The sequence below is a fragment of the Rhincodon typus genome, chromosome 33, assembly GCF_021869965.1.
Source record: "Rhincodon typus isolate 14 chromosome 33, sRhiTyp1.1, whole genome shotgun sequence".
NCBI classification, from domain to species: Eukaryota; Metazoa; Chordata; class Chondrichthyes; order Orectolobiformes; family Rhincodontidae; genus Rhincodon; species Rhincodon typus.
In genome coordinates this window covers 32,291,179-32,305,464 of record NC_063364.1, presented here as the reverse complement: position 1 = coordinate 32,305,464, position 14,286 = coordinate 32,291,179, and the positions used below count along the sequence as shown (strand labels likewise).

The following is a 14,286-nucleotide window of genomic DNA, read 5'->3' as shown; positions in this document are numbered from 1 at the left end:
TACAGATTAAGAAGAGTTGGCCATTCAGCAAAATTTTTGAAGCTACCTTATTCCTCAAGTGAAGAAACTATAAAATCAGGTATTTAAGTACATTTACTGCCTCTCCAGTATAACTGTCAGCTTAGACTCTACGATTCTTTCACTCATTGGAAAATGGGTCAAAACTGCCCAAACCTCATTTTAGAAGGAAAAGAAGAAAGAGCCTTTTAAAGTACAAGAAAAAAAATTAAGCCAACAACCTAGAATTATCAGAAAATCAAAAAGGAGCAAGAAGGTGGGAGACAGACAAGGCACAGAGGGTTGTAAAGAAAAGTAGCCTATGAAAAATGACATTATCTACAGGACCGAACCGCTCAACTGACAGCAAGTTGTTCTGTGCTTGCAGATGTTTGAGATTTTGGATATTTAGAACTAGTGTGATAAAATATGCATATGGTTTAAGAATGTAAACAAAGCAGACTGGAAAAAGATACCAGTCTGACCAAATATAAACTTGTCCTTTGGAGCCATAAAGCAGGTATTCAGCAGATAACACACAGATTTAGCACAGCTCTCAATTTCAAGGAAATAAGGCCCAAGCTCACCTTGGACGTCTTCTTCCCCACCATCACCATCCTCTTCCTCATTGTAAGCCAATTCGGCCTGCTTGTCTGCCTCGTACTCACCCACATTACCATCATCCCCATTATAATCCGCCACTTTAGAGTCATGCTGCGGATCAGCTGGGGATTCATTTTCATCAAAGAACTGGCCTGAAGGATCCAAGTCAGAAGCGAGAGAAAAAGAGGGGAGGGGAAAGAAAAAGAGACAGAAATCCACATTGAAAATGAAGAACAAAAGAATTTTTTCCCCCTCAATAGATGCCAACAGAAGCTGGACTATCAAACCTTTCCTTTTGAAATTCCAATCCTACTCCATCAGCTTTGCTCATTAGGGCTACAGCATGTGAAAAACCAAAAGCCTTTGGTTGAATTAAAAACTACAATAAAATGCAAAACAACATTTCTTGCAACTCCTTAAAAGGTTTTCCCCTTTGAATTAATAATGTTTTAATACGCTGGCATGTTGTCACTGTCAGCCTACTCAAGCGTAAGTGTTAGCTGATTATAGTATAGCAGCTTATTGTAGTTGAGCATTATTTGAAGTTAAAAGTGTCACCGAGTAGAGTGGAGTGAAACTGTATGCACAGCAACTGTACCAGCAGCTAGCAGTCATCTTCAGTCCTAGGCACGACGAGGGAACTACAACACCAGTACTATCTACACACACCTTCCTCCACCACATCTCACAACCCAAAACTGAATAAGAGTTAGAATTGTAGTTGACATTGTTAAAGTAAGGCATGACAACAAGTGGCTTGCTAGAATCATGGCTCAAATACTTAGACTTTTGATAGTTTGTCAAGATGAGGAAATGGAGAAGGGAAATAATTCATGCCAAACCTAAAACATTTGATTTTTTTAAGTGAAAACTCTACTCTTGACAGTGTGTCTGTTGTTACTAAATATCTGACTTAAGCTCAAAAAAAAATTTTATCTGCTTACTTAATGGCTGATCACGAAATCTGGAGGTATACAGTGTTAATAAAATCTGCTCAGAATCCACTGTTTATTGCAAACAAATGTGTTGTATCTAGCACTTTATATTCATAATAGTATTCACATATGTATGCCTATACATTTGTCAACCAATTCCACATGGCACTGTACAAGTCAAGTGCCGAGATTTACTGTTATCTTCTGTTTTTCCCTCTCATCAACTTTCAAAGAACAATTTAAACAAATTAAATAAGAAAAGGAAGTACAAGTTACCTTTCTCTGTAATTGCATCTCTTTACCATCCTCATATCTTGTGTTTGAGATTAGAATCTCTGCATGAATGGTGTCAATATTGATCTAAGCACATTACATCCAAACTGGTTGATTAAAATATAATTTTAAAGGGGGCCTTGCTGTACAGTGGTAGTATCCCTGCCTCTGGACCAGATGTTTTGAGTTGATGTTCCACCTCAAGATGAGATGGCCATAGGGGTGCCTCATTACACAAACAGGTTGATTACAAATAGACCTTTTTGATGTGGCTAAACAACAGGCAAGCTCTTAAGATAGTTCTTTTAAAAAAAAGCTAGATTTTGACATACAGGCAACAGAACACAAATACTCACTGTCTCCTTTCCCCTCATTTCTTGCCCAACCTCGCTTACTTTATGATTACACATTTTTAAATAGTCAAGTCAATAGAAGATGACACTCAATCAGAAGTCCCTTTCTTGCACATAATCTTTAAAAGGTCATTCTCAAGATATTTAAACTCAGAAGAGATTAAATTAACCTTTGAAGTTTGCTCGCTTGACTTTCCTGGAGCAATTTTGAAGATGTACAGAAACTACTGGAAGTTGGAGGTTGGTTAGCTCAGTTGGCCGGACAGCTGGTTTGTGACAAAGTGATGTTGACAGCACAGGCTCAATTCTTGTACCAGTTGGGTTACCATGAAGGACTCTCCATCTCAACTTTTCCCCCTGCCTAAGGCGTGGTGACCCTCAGGTTAAAATGACTGCTTATCGTCCATCGATCTAATGGGAGGGCAGGCCTAAGGTCTGGTAAGAGTATGGCGAATTCACCTTTATCCCTTACAATACCACAAGGGATGGTACTGACAGAGCTAAATCAAGACAGACAATAAAATGTCGTGACACCCACATGCATAATGAATTTTAAAAGTTAAAGTTCACAAATTTGCTCAAATCAAACAAAGCAGATCAAGTTCTAGGCAAAATTCAAAAATTTTGACAAGATTTTGAGAACGAAACAGAAAGACAGCAAGAGATTGTGGGAAACCAGTGGCCAAATTGCATTACTGGCTTATTTGGATGATTGCCATTACAAATATGAGCATCAGAATCTATAATAGAAAAGCTGATGTAAAGTGAAAAAAAAAGGCAAGTTGCAGAGAAGAATATAATATATTTATAAATATGTACACACCATTTAAAGCTATGCACATGCTGTGCAGTCACTAAATGGTGACAATTTCAGTTAGAAGTCCACTTCACCACTAACAGTGTCAGCTCACAAGAGCAATGTTTGTTTATTTGAATGTCATGTTTTCTCCTGGCAATTTTGTATATTCATTTAATTGCATTAAATGCACCCTTAATAATGATTACATTTAAGAATGATCTTATCCACTCAGCTGATCCCAGGCTTGCCATCATCACAGGGAATGCAACTCATTAAAATCACGGCTATATCGTGCTAGAAATGAAAAAGTGATTTCATGATTGATGAGAAAAGAGTCAGAGTTATACAGCACGGAAACTGACCCTTCAGTCCAACTTGTCTGCAACAACCAATTACAGTATCCTAAATTAATCTAATCCCATTTGCCAGCATTTGGCCCCTATCCCTCTAAACCTTTCCTATTCATGTACCCATCCAGATGGCTTTCAAGTGTTGTACAGGTGACTGTACCAGCCTTCACCACTTCCTCTGGCAGCTCATTCCATACACACACCACCCTCTGTGTGAAGAGGTTGCCCCTTAGGTCCTTTTTAACATCTCTTCCCCCCTCACTCTAAACCTATGCCCTCTAGTTTTGAACACCCCCACCACAGGGTGAAGACCTTGGCTATTCACCCTATCCATGCCACTTGTGATTTTAAAAGCCTATCAGGTCACCCCTCAGCTTCCAACACTCCAGGGAGAAAAGCTTGAGCCTATTCAGTCTCTCCCTACAGCTCAAACACTCGAAACCCAGCAACAACCTTGTAAATCTTTTCTGAACTTTCAACTACAATAACATCTTTCCCATAGCAGAAGAGAGATCAGAACTGAACACAGTATTCTACAAGTGGCTTCACCAAAGTCCTGTACGGCTGTAACATGACCTCCCAACTCATACTCACTGCTGACCAATAAAGGCAAGTGGGCCAAACACCTTCATCACCCTGTCTACCTGTAGCTCCACCTTCAAGAAACTATGCACCTGCACCCCTAGGTCTCTTTTTTCCCTCAACACTCCCCAGGACCCTACCATTAATTGTGCTGCCCTGGTTTGCCTTACCAAAATGCAACACCTCACACTTATCTAAATTAAACTTCATCTGCCATTCCTCAGCCCACTGGTCCACCTGATCAAGGTCCTGTTGTACTCTGATAACCTTCTTCACTGTCCACAACACCACCAATTTTGGTGTCATCTGCAAACTTATTAACCATACCTCCTATGTTCACGTCCAAATCACTTATGTAAATAGCTTTTAAAAGGCAGGCCAATAAAAGGTGTAAAATATAATTTTGATTTTGGACTTAAGAGGTAGATAGATGTGTCAATTGTGATTTTTTTTTTTTTAAGAAAAAAGACAGGCTAAGCATCATTTGAGCAGGGAGGTAAATGTAGTTTCAAGAAAACACACCCCTGCAGAATTCATGGATAAGATGTTTGCACTGTTGGGTTTGACAGGCAGAGTAAACACATTAAGGTAGTTAGTTTAGATGTGGTTTCAGAATAGAAAAGTTCAATATTTTAGTCAAGAAGAATCCAGAAGAGAACAGTCCTCCTTTAAGCAGGAGAATCAGGTTAGTTCAGGGGCTAACAGTCACCTCAGCAATGGTTTTAGTCTGTGCAGCTAAGCAGGAAAGTCTGGATAGAAATCTTCAAGTCGCTGGCACTGAAGGAGGTTTAGGGGATCAGAATTAAGAGGTTCATACAAGCAGATTCAAGAATAAGATGATAAAATTGGTCTCTACAGTTCAAGAACAAAACTCTGAAGAAAGTCAGTTCAGATTAGTGAGCAAAATTATTGGAAAGGGCTCTGAGAGACAGGATTGATGATCACTTGGAAAGGCACAGTTTGATTCGTGATAGTCAGCATGGATTTGTGAGGGGTAGATCATGCCTCACAAACCTTATTGAATTCTTTGAAGAGGTGACCAAACACGTGGATGAAGGTGGAGGCAGTGGATGTGGTATACATGGATTTAAGTAAGGCGTTTGATAAGGTTCCCCATGGTAGGCTCATGCAGAAGGTAAGGAGGCATGGGATAGGGGGAAATGTGGCAGATTGGATTCAGAATTGGCTGACCCTTACAAGACAAAGGGTGGTAGTGGACGGAAAATATTCAACATGGTGCTCAGTTACGAGTGGTGTACTACAAGGATCTGTTCTGGGTCCTCTTCTATTTCTGATTTTTGTAAATGATTTGGATGAAGGAGTGGAAGGGTGGATTAGCAAGTTCGCGGACAATGCGAAGGTGGGTCACGTTGTGGACAGTGCGGAGGGCTGTTCTAGGTTACAAAGGGACATTGATAGAATGCAGAGCTAGGCTGAGAAGTGGCGGATGGAGTTTAACCCTGAAAAGTGTGAGGTGATTCATTTTGGAAGGAGAAACTCGAAAGCAGAATACAGGGTTAACGGAAAGATTTTTGGCAGTGTGGAGGAGCAGAGGAATCTTGGGGTTCATGTTCACAGTTCCCTGAGAGCTGCCACCCAGGTGGATAGAGCTGTTAAGGCAGCGTATGGTGTTAGCTTTCATTAATAGAGGGATCGAGTTCAAGAGCCGTGAAGTTACGCTCCAGCTATACAAAAGCCTGATTCAGCTACATCTGGAGTATTGTGTCCAGTTCTGGTCACCTCATTACAGGAAAGATGTGGAAGCGTTAGAAAAGGTGCAGAGGAGATTTACCAGGATGTTGCCTGGAATGGAGGGAAGGTCTTACGAGGAAAGGTTGAGACAGCTAGGGCCTTTCTCTTTAGAACGACGAAGGATGAGAGGTGACTTGATAAAGGTGTACAAAATGATCAGAGGTATAGATAGAGTGGACGGCCAGAGACTTTTTCCTAGGGTGGAGGTAGCTTTTACAAGGGGACATAGTTTTAAAGTGAAAGGAGGTAGATATCGGGGAGACGTCAGACGTAGGTTCTTTACTCAGAGTGGTCAGGGCGTGGAATGCATTGCCGGAGAGGGTAGTGGAGTCGGCCTCGTTAGGGGCATTTAAATGGCTATTAGATAGGCATATGGATGATAGTATAAGGTAGCAGGGGAGGTTAGATAGACCTTAGGTTTAGGGTAAAAGTTCGGCACAACATCGTGGGCTGTACTGTTCTATGTTCTGTTCTAGATTTAAATAACAGAACTAGAGTGATCTCTCTCAGGGAAACAGGTTGAAATTGTGTTTTGATATGTGTGTTAAAGATCTTTCTAACTGTCTTACAAACAAGGAGTAGGCCAGTCTATCATGCCTGCTCAATCATTCTAAAAAATCAAGGCAAATCAGACTAACTTCAAATCTGCATTACCATCTACTCTGATAACCCTTCACCCCTTTGTTAAACAAGGGCCTACCTACCAACTCCTTAAAAATATCCAAGATTTCCGCTTCCCACCACGTCTGCAGGAAGAGCTCCAAGCACTAAACCCTCAAAAGGTTTCACCTTGTTACAAAATGAGTGAGCCCTGATTTTTAAACAGTGATCCTTAGTTCTAGATTTTCCCACAACACCCTCTCCACATCCACCCTGTCAAGATCCCTCAGACCAATCAGACACTCAAACTTCAATGGATACCAGCTCAGCCAATTTGACTTTTGCTTACATGTCAACCCATTAATTCCAGGTATTAGTCCGGTAAATGTTCTCTACACTACTTCAAATGTATTCACATCGTTCCTTAAATAAAATGAGCTATCGCAGAGTACTCTATGCAGAGTATTCCAGATGTGGTCACACCAGTGCCCTGGATATCTCAAACATAATCTCCACTATCACATTTGCATTGAACTCTACTCGCAATAAATGAAAACATTGTATGACCTTTCCCAATCACTTGCTGTATTGGCATATTAAAATTGTGGTTTATGCACTGGGACATCCAGATGTCTGTCAAAAAAGTTCTACAACCTCATACCTTTTAGCTATTTTGCAATTTTTTTTTATTATTCCTGCCAAAATTGATAAGATCACAATTTCCTCCTCCATTTGCCAGATCCTCTCTCACACAACCTATTTTTTTTGCAGCATCTTTGTACCTTCTTCGCAACTTTCTTTCCCAACCATTTGTCATTAATAAATCTGGTAACTATATCTTCTGCCTCTCCAACTAAAAGAAAATTTCTAATCAACTTGATCAGATGTTATTACACATTACAGGCAGAAAGGACTTAAACCTGGGCCTCCTAGCATAGAAGTGAGGATACTACCACTGCACCCCAAAAAAACTCTTATTCACCCCTCCACGCAAGTTATTTAAACTCTAAACAGTTGAGGACCCAGCAATGAGTTCCACACCATCTATTATATTTTGCCTATCTGAAAAAGATCTGTTCATATCTATTCTTTGCCTGTTATCCAGTTAATCTTCTGCGTCAATGTGTTACTACATACACCGTAAGTTTTGGTTTTCTGCAATAGTCTTTGATGTGGCACTTTATCAAATGTCTTCTCCAAATCCAAGTACAGTTCATCCATTGGATCCTCTCTTCTATAGCACATTACCATCTCAAAGAATCACACACATTGGTCAAATGCGTTCTATCTTTCACAAAACCTTGTTAACTCTGCCCGAGTACCATGAATTTAAATGCCCTGCTTTAAACTTTGAACAATCACTAAATATTTTTCCTTAGTTTTTTTGTTTTCAGTTTTGTGTATGATAAGTTGTTTTGTTGTTAAAACATCTACAGCCTCTTGTGAATGCTTCAGTGTCTAACCACAATGTGAACTAACTGCAAAAATTAAAGCCATGATATATCAAGCCAGGTTGCATTCTAGGATCTGATTTGTCCAGCATTGCCATCAGCCGGGATCATAATGGCATAGAACACAATAGTTAACTATCAATACCGCACACCTCTGTCTTGCACAGCTTTTTTCCTCATTTTCAAGATTTCTATAACTATAAACTTTAAAGTTTGATTTTTCTTCCAGGCTGCTGAAAATTAATTCGTAGATCAGATATTCTGTGAATGCATTCAATGCCAAGTTTAATAGAGAGCTGTTTAATCAGATCCATTTACATTACAGCAAACTTATCAACCAGCACCCACGGGACCAGGAGTTGATCAAAAAGACTGCATAATGTAAAAACACACACTAAGTAATAGAAACATAATGCAGAGGGTACACACATCACTTTTATATTTTATTTACAGCATAAATCTCTTAAATAATGCAACTTTGCCTTACAATTATTGGCAGGGAGCCTTCTCACTCGCACCTTCAACTGACTACTGATATCATGGAGATTGCAATAGTACAGCAAATGTCCAGTGTTCCCCACACAATTTCTGCCAGTTTATTGAAAATGTCAGTTCATAAGGTGCCGGTTGAAATAATGTTGCCGTATTAAAATTCTTGGGTCTGTATATCTTTCTTTGCTACTTTAAATTTGAAGTTTATCCACGTTGATTATGAAAAATTTTTATTTATGGAGTGTAGTATTGGTGGAAGTGTGAATATGTAATTAGTTAATGTAGGCAGATTCCATTGTTATGCATATAGGAATTTACAGTGAAGCTATAAAAATGACAGAATTTTAACAACTTTAAAATAAATGGGAATTACAGCTGCCACCCCTCATTTCCTGGTCTCTAAACTGGCTTCATCTGATATCTATACTTTGTCTGGGACTTCCAATATGCAACAATATGGATCAACCATGCTGGTTAATTTCCCAAATAATTCTCATGTCCATGCTGTTTTTACCTATGTAATTACAGGGGGACAGGGGGGATTTAAACTAATATGGCAGGGGGATGGGAACGAATGCAGGAAGTCGTAGGAAAGTAAAGTGGGGACAGAAACAATAGACAGTATGGGGAAGTGTGGAAGTAGAAGGTAGAGAATCCAAAAACAGAAATCAAAAAAGGGCCACATTTCACAATCAATGTCAAAAAACAAAAGAAGAATCTGAAGGCTGTGTCTCAATGCAAGGAGCATTTGTCATAAGATGGATGACTTAACTATGCAAACAGTTATTAATGGATATGATGTAATTGGGATCACAGAGACCTGGCTCCAGGGTGAACAAGGATGGGAACTGAACGTCCAGGATTACTCAATTTTCAGGAAACACAGACAGAAAGGAAAGGGAAGGGAAATGGGGTAGCGTTGCTGGTTAACTAGAAGATTAACACAATAGTAAGGCAGAACATTAGCCTGGATGATGTAGAATCTGTATGGGTGGAGCTGTGCAACACCAAAGGAAAAAGAGAAGTTAAAAGGAGTTGTGTACAGACCAAACAGTAGTTGTGATCTTGGGGACTGTATCGAACAGGAAATTAGAGATGTATGCAATAAGAGTACAGCAGTTATTATGGGTGACTTCAATCTACATATTGATTGGACAAACCAAACTGGTAGCAGTGCGACGGAGGATTTCCTCAAATGAGGGATGGTTTCCTTGACCAATACACTGAAACACCAACTAGACAGTAAGCCATCTTAGACTGGATGTTGCGTAACAAGAGAGGATTAATTAGCAACATTATGGTTCAAGATCCTTTTGGCAAGAGTGACCATAATATGGTAGAATTCTTCATTAAGATGGAGAGTGATACATTTACATCTGAAACAAGGATCCTGAGCTAAAAGAAAGGAAACTTTGATGGTATGATGCATGCATGCTTTGGCTAGGATAAACTAGCCAAGGATTCTTAAGGGGTTGACAGTGGATAGGCAATGGCAGACATTTAAAGAACACATGGATGAACTTCAATTGTACATCCCTACCTCGCATAACAGCAAAACAGCAAAACAGCGAAGGTGGCTCAACCAAGTCTAACAAGGTTAATCATGAACAGTGTTAAAACCGAAGAGGAGGCATATAAATTGGCCAGAAAAAGCAGCAAACCCGAGGACTGGGAGAAATTTAAAATTCAGAGGAGGACAAAGGGCTTATTTCAGAAAGGGAAAGTAGAATATGAAAGCAAGCTGACAGGAAACAAAAACTGACTGCAAAAGCTTCTATAGATATATGAAGAGAAAATGACTAGTGAAGACAAGTGTAGGTCCCTTGCAGTTAGAATCAGGTAAATTCATAATGGACAAAGAATTGGTAGACCAGTTGAACAAGTACTTTGGATTTGTCTTCACCAGGAAGGACACAAATAATCTTCAAAGAAATGCTAGGGATCAGAGGGTCATGCATGACGGAGGAACTAAAGGAAATCCTTATTAGTCAGGAAATTGTATTGGGGAAATTGGTGGGATTAAAACCCAACAAGTACAAGTACCCAGGGCCAGATGCTCTGCATCCCAGAGTACTTAAGGAAGAAGTGGCCCTAGAAATAGCAGATGCATTGCCTGAAAAGTGATTACCATTCTGTAGACTCAGTTTTAATGGACTGGAGGGTAGCTAATGTAACTCCACTCTCTTTTCTAAAAAAAAAAAAAAAGAGGGAGAGAGAAAATGGTGACTTATAGGCCAGTCAGCTTGACATTGGTGATGGGGAAAATGCTGGAGTCCATCATTAAGGATGTAACAACTGAGCATTTGGAAAGCAGGGACAGAACTGGTGCTAGTCAGCATGGATTCACTAAATGGAAATCATGCCTGACAAACCTTCTGGAACTTTGGGAGGATACGACCAATAGAGTAGACAATATTGAATCAGTAAACGTTGCGTATCTGGGCTTTCTAAAGGCATTTGACAAGGTTCCACACAAGAGATTAGTAAGGAGGTTAAAGCTCATGATAATCGGAGGTAATGTATTGACTAGGATAGAAAACTGGTTAGCAGACAGGAAGCAGAGTGGGTCCATTTCAGAGTGGTAGGCAGTAACAAGTGGGGTGTCGCAGGGTTCAGTACTGGGACCTCAGCTGTTCACAATATACATTAACAATTTCGACGAAGGAATTGAATGCAATATCTCCAAACTTGCAGATGCCTCTAAGCTGGGTGGTAGTGTGGCTGTAAGGAGCATGCTAAGAGGCTGTAGGGTAATTTTGAAGAAATGGCCAAGTGGGCAGATACTTGGCAAATGCAATTTCCTGCTTAGGTGCAATGAGACCTGGGTGTCATTCACTGAAGGTTGGCATGTAGGTGCAGCAGGCAGCGAGGAAAGCTAATGGCATGCTGTCCTTCATAGCAAATGAATGTTGGAGTAAGGATGTCTTGCTGCAGTTATACAGGGCCCTGGTGCGGCCACACCAAGTACAGTTTGCAGTGTGGGTCTCCTATTCTGAGGAAGGACATTCTTGCTATTGAGTGAGTCCAGCGAAGATTCACCAGACTGATTCCCAGTATGGCAGGACTGGCACATGAGGAAAGACTGTATTGACTGGGTTTGTATTCGCTGGAATTTAGAAGAACGATGAGGGATCTCATAGAAAGAAATAAAATCCTGATGCGACTGGACAGGCTAGATGCAGGAAGAATGTTCCCAACATTGGGGGATATGCAGAATAAGGGATCACAGACTAAGAATAAGACGTAAGCCATTCAGGACTGAGAGGAGGAAGAATTTCTTCACTCAGTTGTCAACTTGTGGACAGGAAGCTATTGGGGCGAGTTCATTAGATATATTCAACAGGGAGCTGGACGTGGCCTTTGCGGCTAAAGGAATCAAGGGATATGGGGAGAGAGGGTGGGAATGGGATACTGAGATTGCATGATCAGCCATGATCATATTGGATGGTGGTGCAGGCTCGAGGGGCCAAACGGCCTACTGCTGCACCTATGTTTCTACGTTACAACGTTACACCTTCCTACAAGTGCAGCAGTTGCAGACCCAGAAGGTGCAATCACTGTTTGACAAGTTTACACAGACAACATCCATTATAAATATGTCAACAGAAATTTACAACAAAACAAATAAGGATAGAATTCACATTCTAAAAAAAACCAGTTGTAAGTCCAGGTCCAATAATTGCTAAAAGCTTTTAACCCCGCATGTTCAGAAGACAATGCTAGATCAACTCATGTACAACATTCCTGTTTAATCATGATTAAACTGACATTTTATTGCACATTGAGTGAAATCTGTTGCTGAGTTTTAGGGCACTGCAAACTGATCTTTGTGACCTTCTTTCTAGGTAAAGAAGAAGGAAGGTCACAGCTGAAATGTATATAAATTCAAGTTCTAACTTGAAACTTCCCAAGCGGATTTACCATTTAGGTAAATAGCCAGAAACGCTTCACTAAACACCTTTTCACTAAGCACCTAGGTAACAAAATGACCTGAAAAATGTACCATTCAGACTCTCTTGCCTGCAAATTTCAAACAGGCCATTGCTGATTGTTGTAAAGTGGAGGATGATGTTTCTGCTCCCCCCAACTTGGAGAACCAAAACCAAAAACACTCAGAGGAGCACCTCCCCCCAGATCTGTAAAAGGAGTGTGAAAAGTGGGGAAACGTGCCTTTCAGCATCTAGTAGTTCAATAAAATAAATCCCTGACACTCACTTTAAAACCAAGTAACAATATTTATCCAACAGTGATCAAGTTAACTAAACTATTAACAAGCCAAATAAATCCCTTCTAACTACTAAGCATACTGAATAAAGAGAGATTCTAATGGTACACTGTTCAATAAATACAAGTCCTGAATTTTTTTTTTTTTTTTTAAAATAAAAGTAGTTTCTTGAAATTACAGCCAGGTTACATGCTTTCACCGTCAACTCTTCTGTTAGGAATATTAACTAGTTGTGCCATTGGTACCATCGTCATTTAGATGGTGCTTTCTCCAAGACAGAGGCGGCTGTGACAGGCAGCGATTCTCACGAGAGCCGAGGGTCATAAGCCTTTGTCGATGGCAGCTAGCGCTGAGGCTTTGCCTAACTGCCCCCTTTTTAAACCCTTGGTGACAAATTTTTTTTACAATATGATTGGTCCTATATTGTCAAAACCATTAGACTTAAATTTAATTGGTTTTTGGTACCGAAGTACCTGCTTCAAATTGCTTGGCTAAATTCAAAAGCCTGCTGTCTTGGTGAAAACTGCTGCTTGGCCTGCTAACCGTACAGCCTTTCAATACAATGCAGGTGTTGTGTTTACTTGCAAACTTCAAAGCAGCTGTTCATAGGCACCCATTTCAAATCTAAAATCAGAAAAAACACTTAAAAAGGGACCTTGCAATTCTTTCCCCACTAACATTTTACAAACACCAAATTCTACCTTCCTGCCTCCCAATCCAAAAGTACTCTAACCAACATCACAATACCTCCCCGATTAAGAAAAAAAGTGAACCATTACGAAAAGATGGCTTCATTTTTTTAAAAAAATCTTAAAACCATTATATTACTAGATCCACAGCTCATTAGAGTTAACATTTTATACCAGTTCTATTTATGTATAAAACACTGTTTCTATCTTATATAAGCATTTCTCTTTTAGACGCACATAAAGCATCTATGATAATATTTTCACAACCTGCAACGTATACAATCTGTAAATTAATTGCTTGTAATATGAGGCTCCAATGAAATAATCTGGTATTCTTGTCCTTAAATCTTTCCAGAAATGTCAAGGGTTGTGACTGGTATACATAACTGCCTCTGATGCATTGTTTGCAACATAAACATTAGAACATTTTAAGGCCATTACCAAACTCTAACTCTTTTTCAATGGTTGAATTTTTTCTTCTGGTGGATATTGGACTCTTTGAAAAATAACTGATTGGCCTTTCAATTCCACAATCATCTACCCGTAACAACACAGCTCCAACCCCTACATCAATGGTGAGTTTGAAGAGTTTCAAACAATCTGGTGTGGCTAAGATTGGTGTGGTAGTTAACACTGCTTTTCAATTCTCAAATGCCTCCTGACATTGTTCCGTCCGCTGAAATTTTGGTGATTGTTTTAAAAAAAAAAAAAAATCACATCAACGGTGCCACTACGCTACTAAAGTTTGGTACAAATTTCCTGTAGAATCCATTCAATCCTAAAAATCATAGCACTTCCTTCTTCGATGGCGGTCTTAGATATTCCTTGATGGCCTTGGTCTTCACCAATTAGGTTTTGGCTCTGATGAAGGCTCCTAACCCAAAACATCGACTTTCCTGTTCCTCTGATGCTGCCTGACCTGCTGTGTTCCTCCAGAATCTGCAGTACTTGCTATCTGAGTGACTTAAAACCCTACCGCAAAGCCTCCTCCAAGGATGCCCACCTTGAAGTTGTCCTCCTCTCTCCAGAAATACCTCAGTGGACCTCTCTCCCATTACAACCCACTGGTGATCTTCTCCGCCATGAAGCTCTTCAATCACTTACTGAGAAACTTGTTACAACAGCTACATCTCCTTTCTCAGTACCTGCCTACACAGCCAGCTCATACCCCATGGATTCTAACCA

The 14,286-nt window shown here is 40.0% G+C and overlaps 1 protein-coding gene across 1 annotated transcript in view; it reads right to left on the bottom strand.

Annotated features, from left to right (window-relative positions):
* Positions 1–396: 396 nt before the first annotated feature.
* Positions 397–14,286, bottom strand: part of golm2 (golgi membrane protein 2) — a 46,245-nt gene continuing 32,355 nt past the window's right edge. Inside the window, exon 7 of the mRNA XM_048615865.1 lies at positions 397–752. Within this exon, the coding sequence (XP_048471822.1) occupies positions 412–752 (341 nt within the window). The 3' untranslated portion in view covers positions 397–411. The remainder of the gene's footprint in view (positions 753–14,286) is intronic.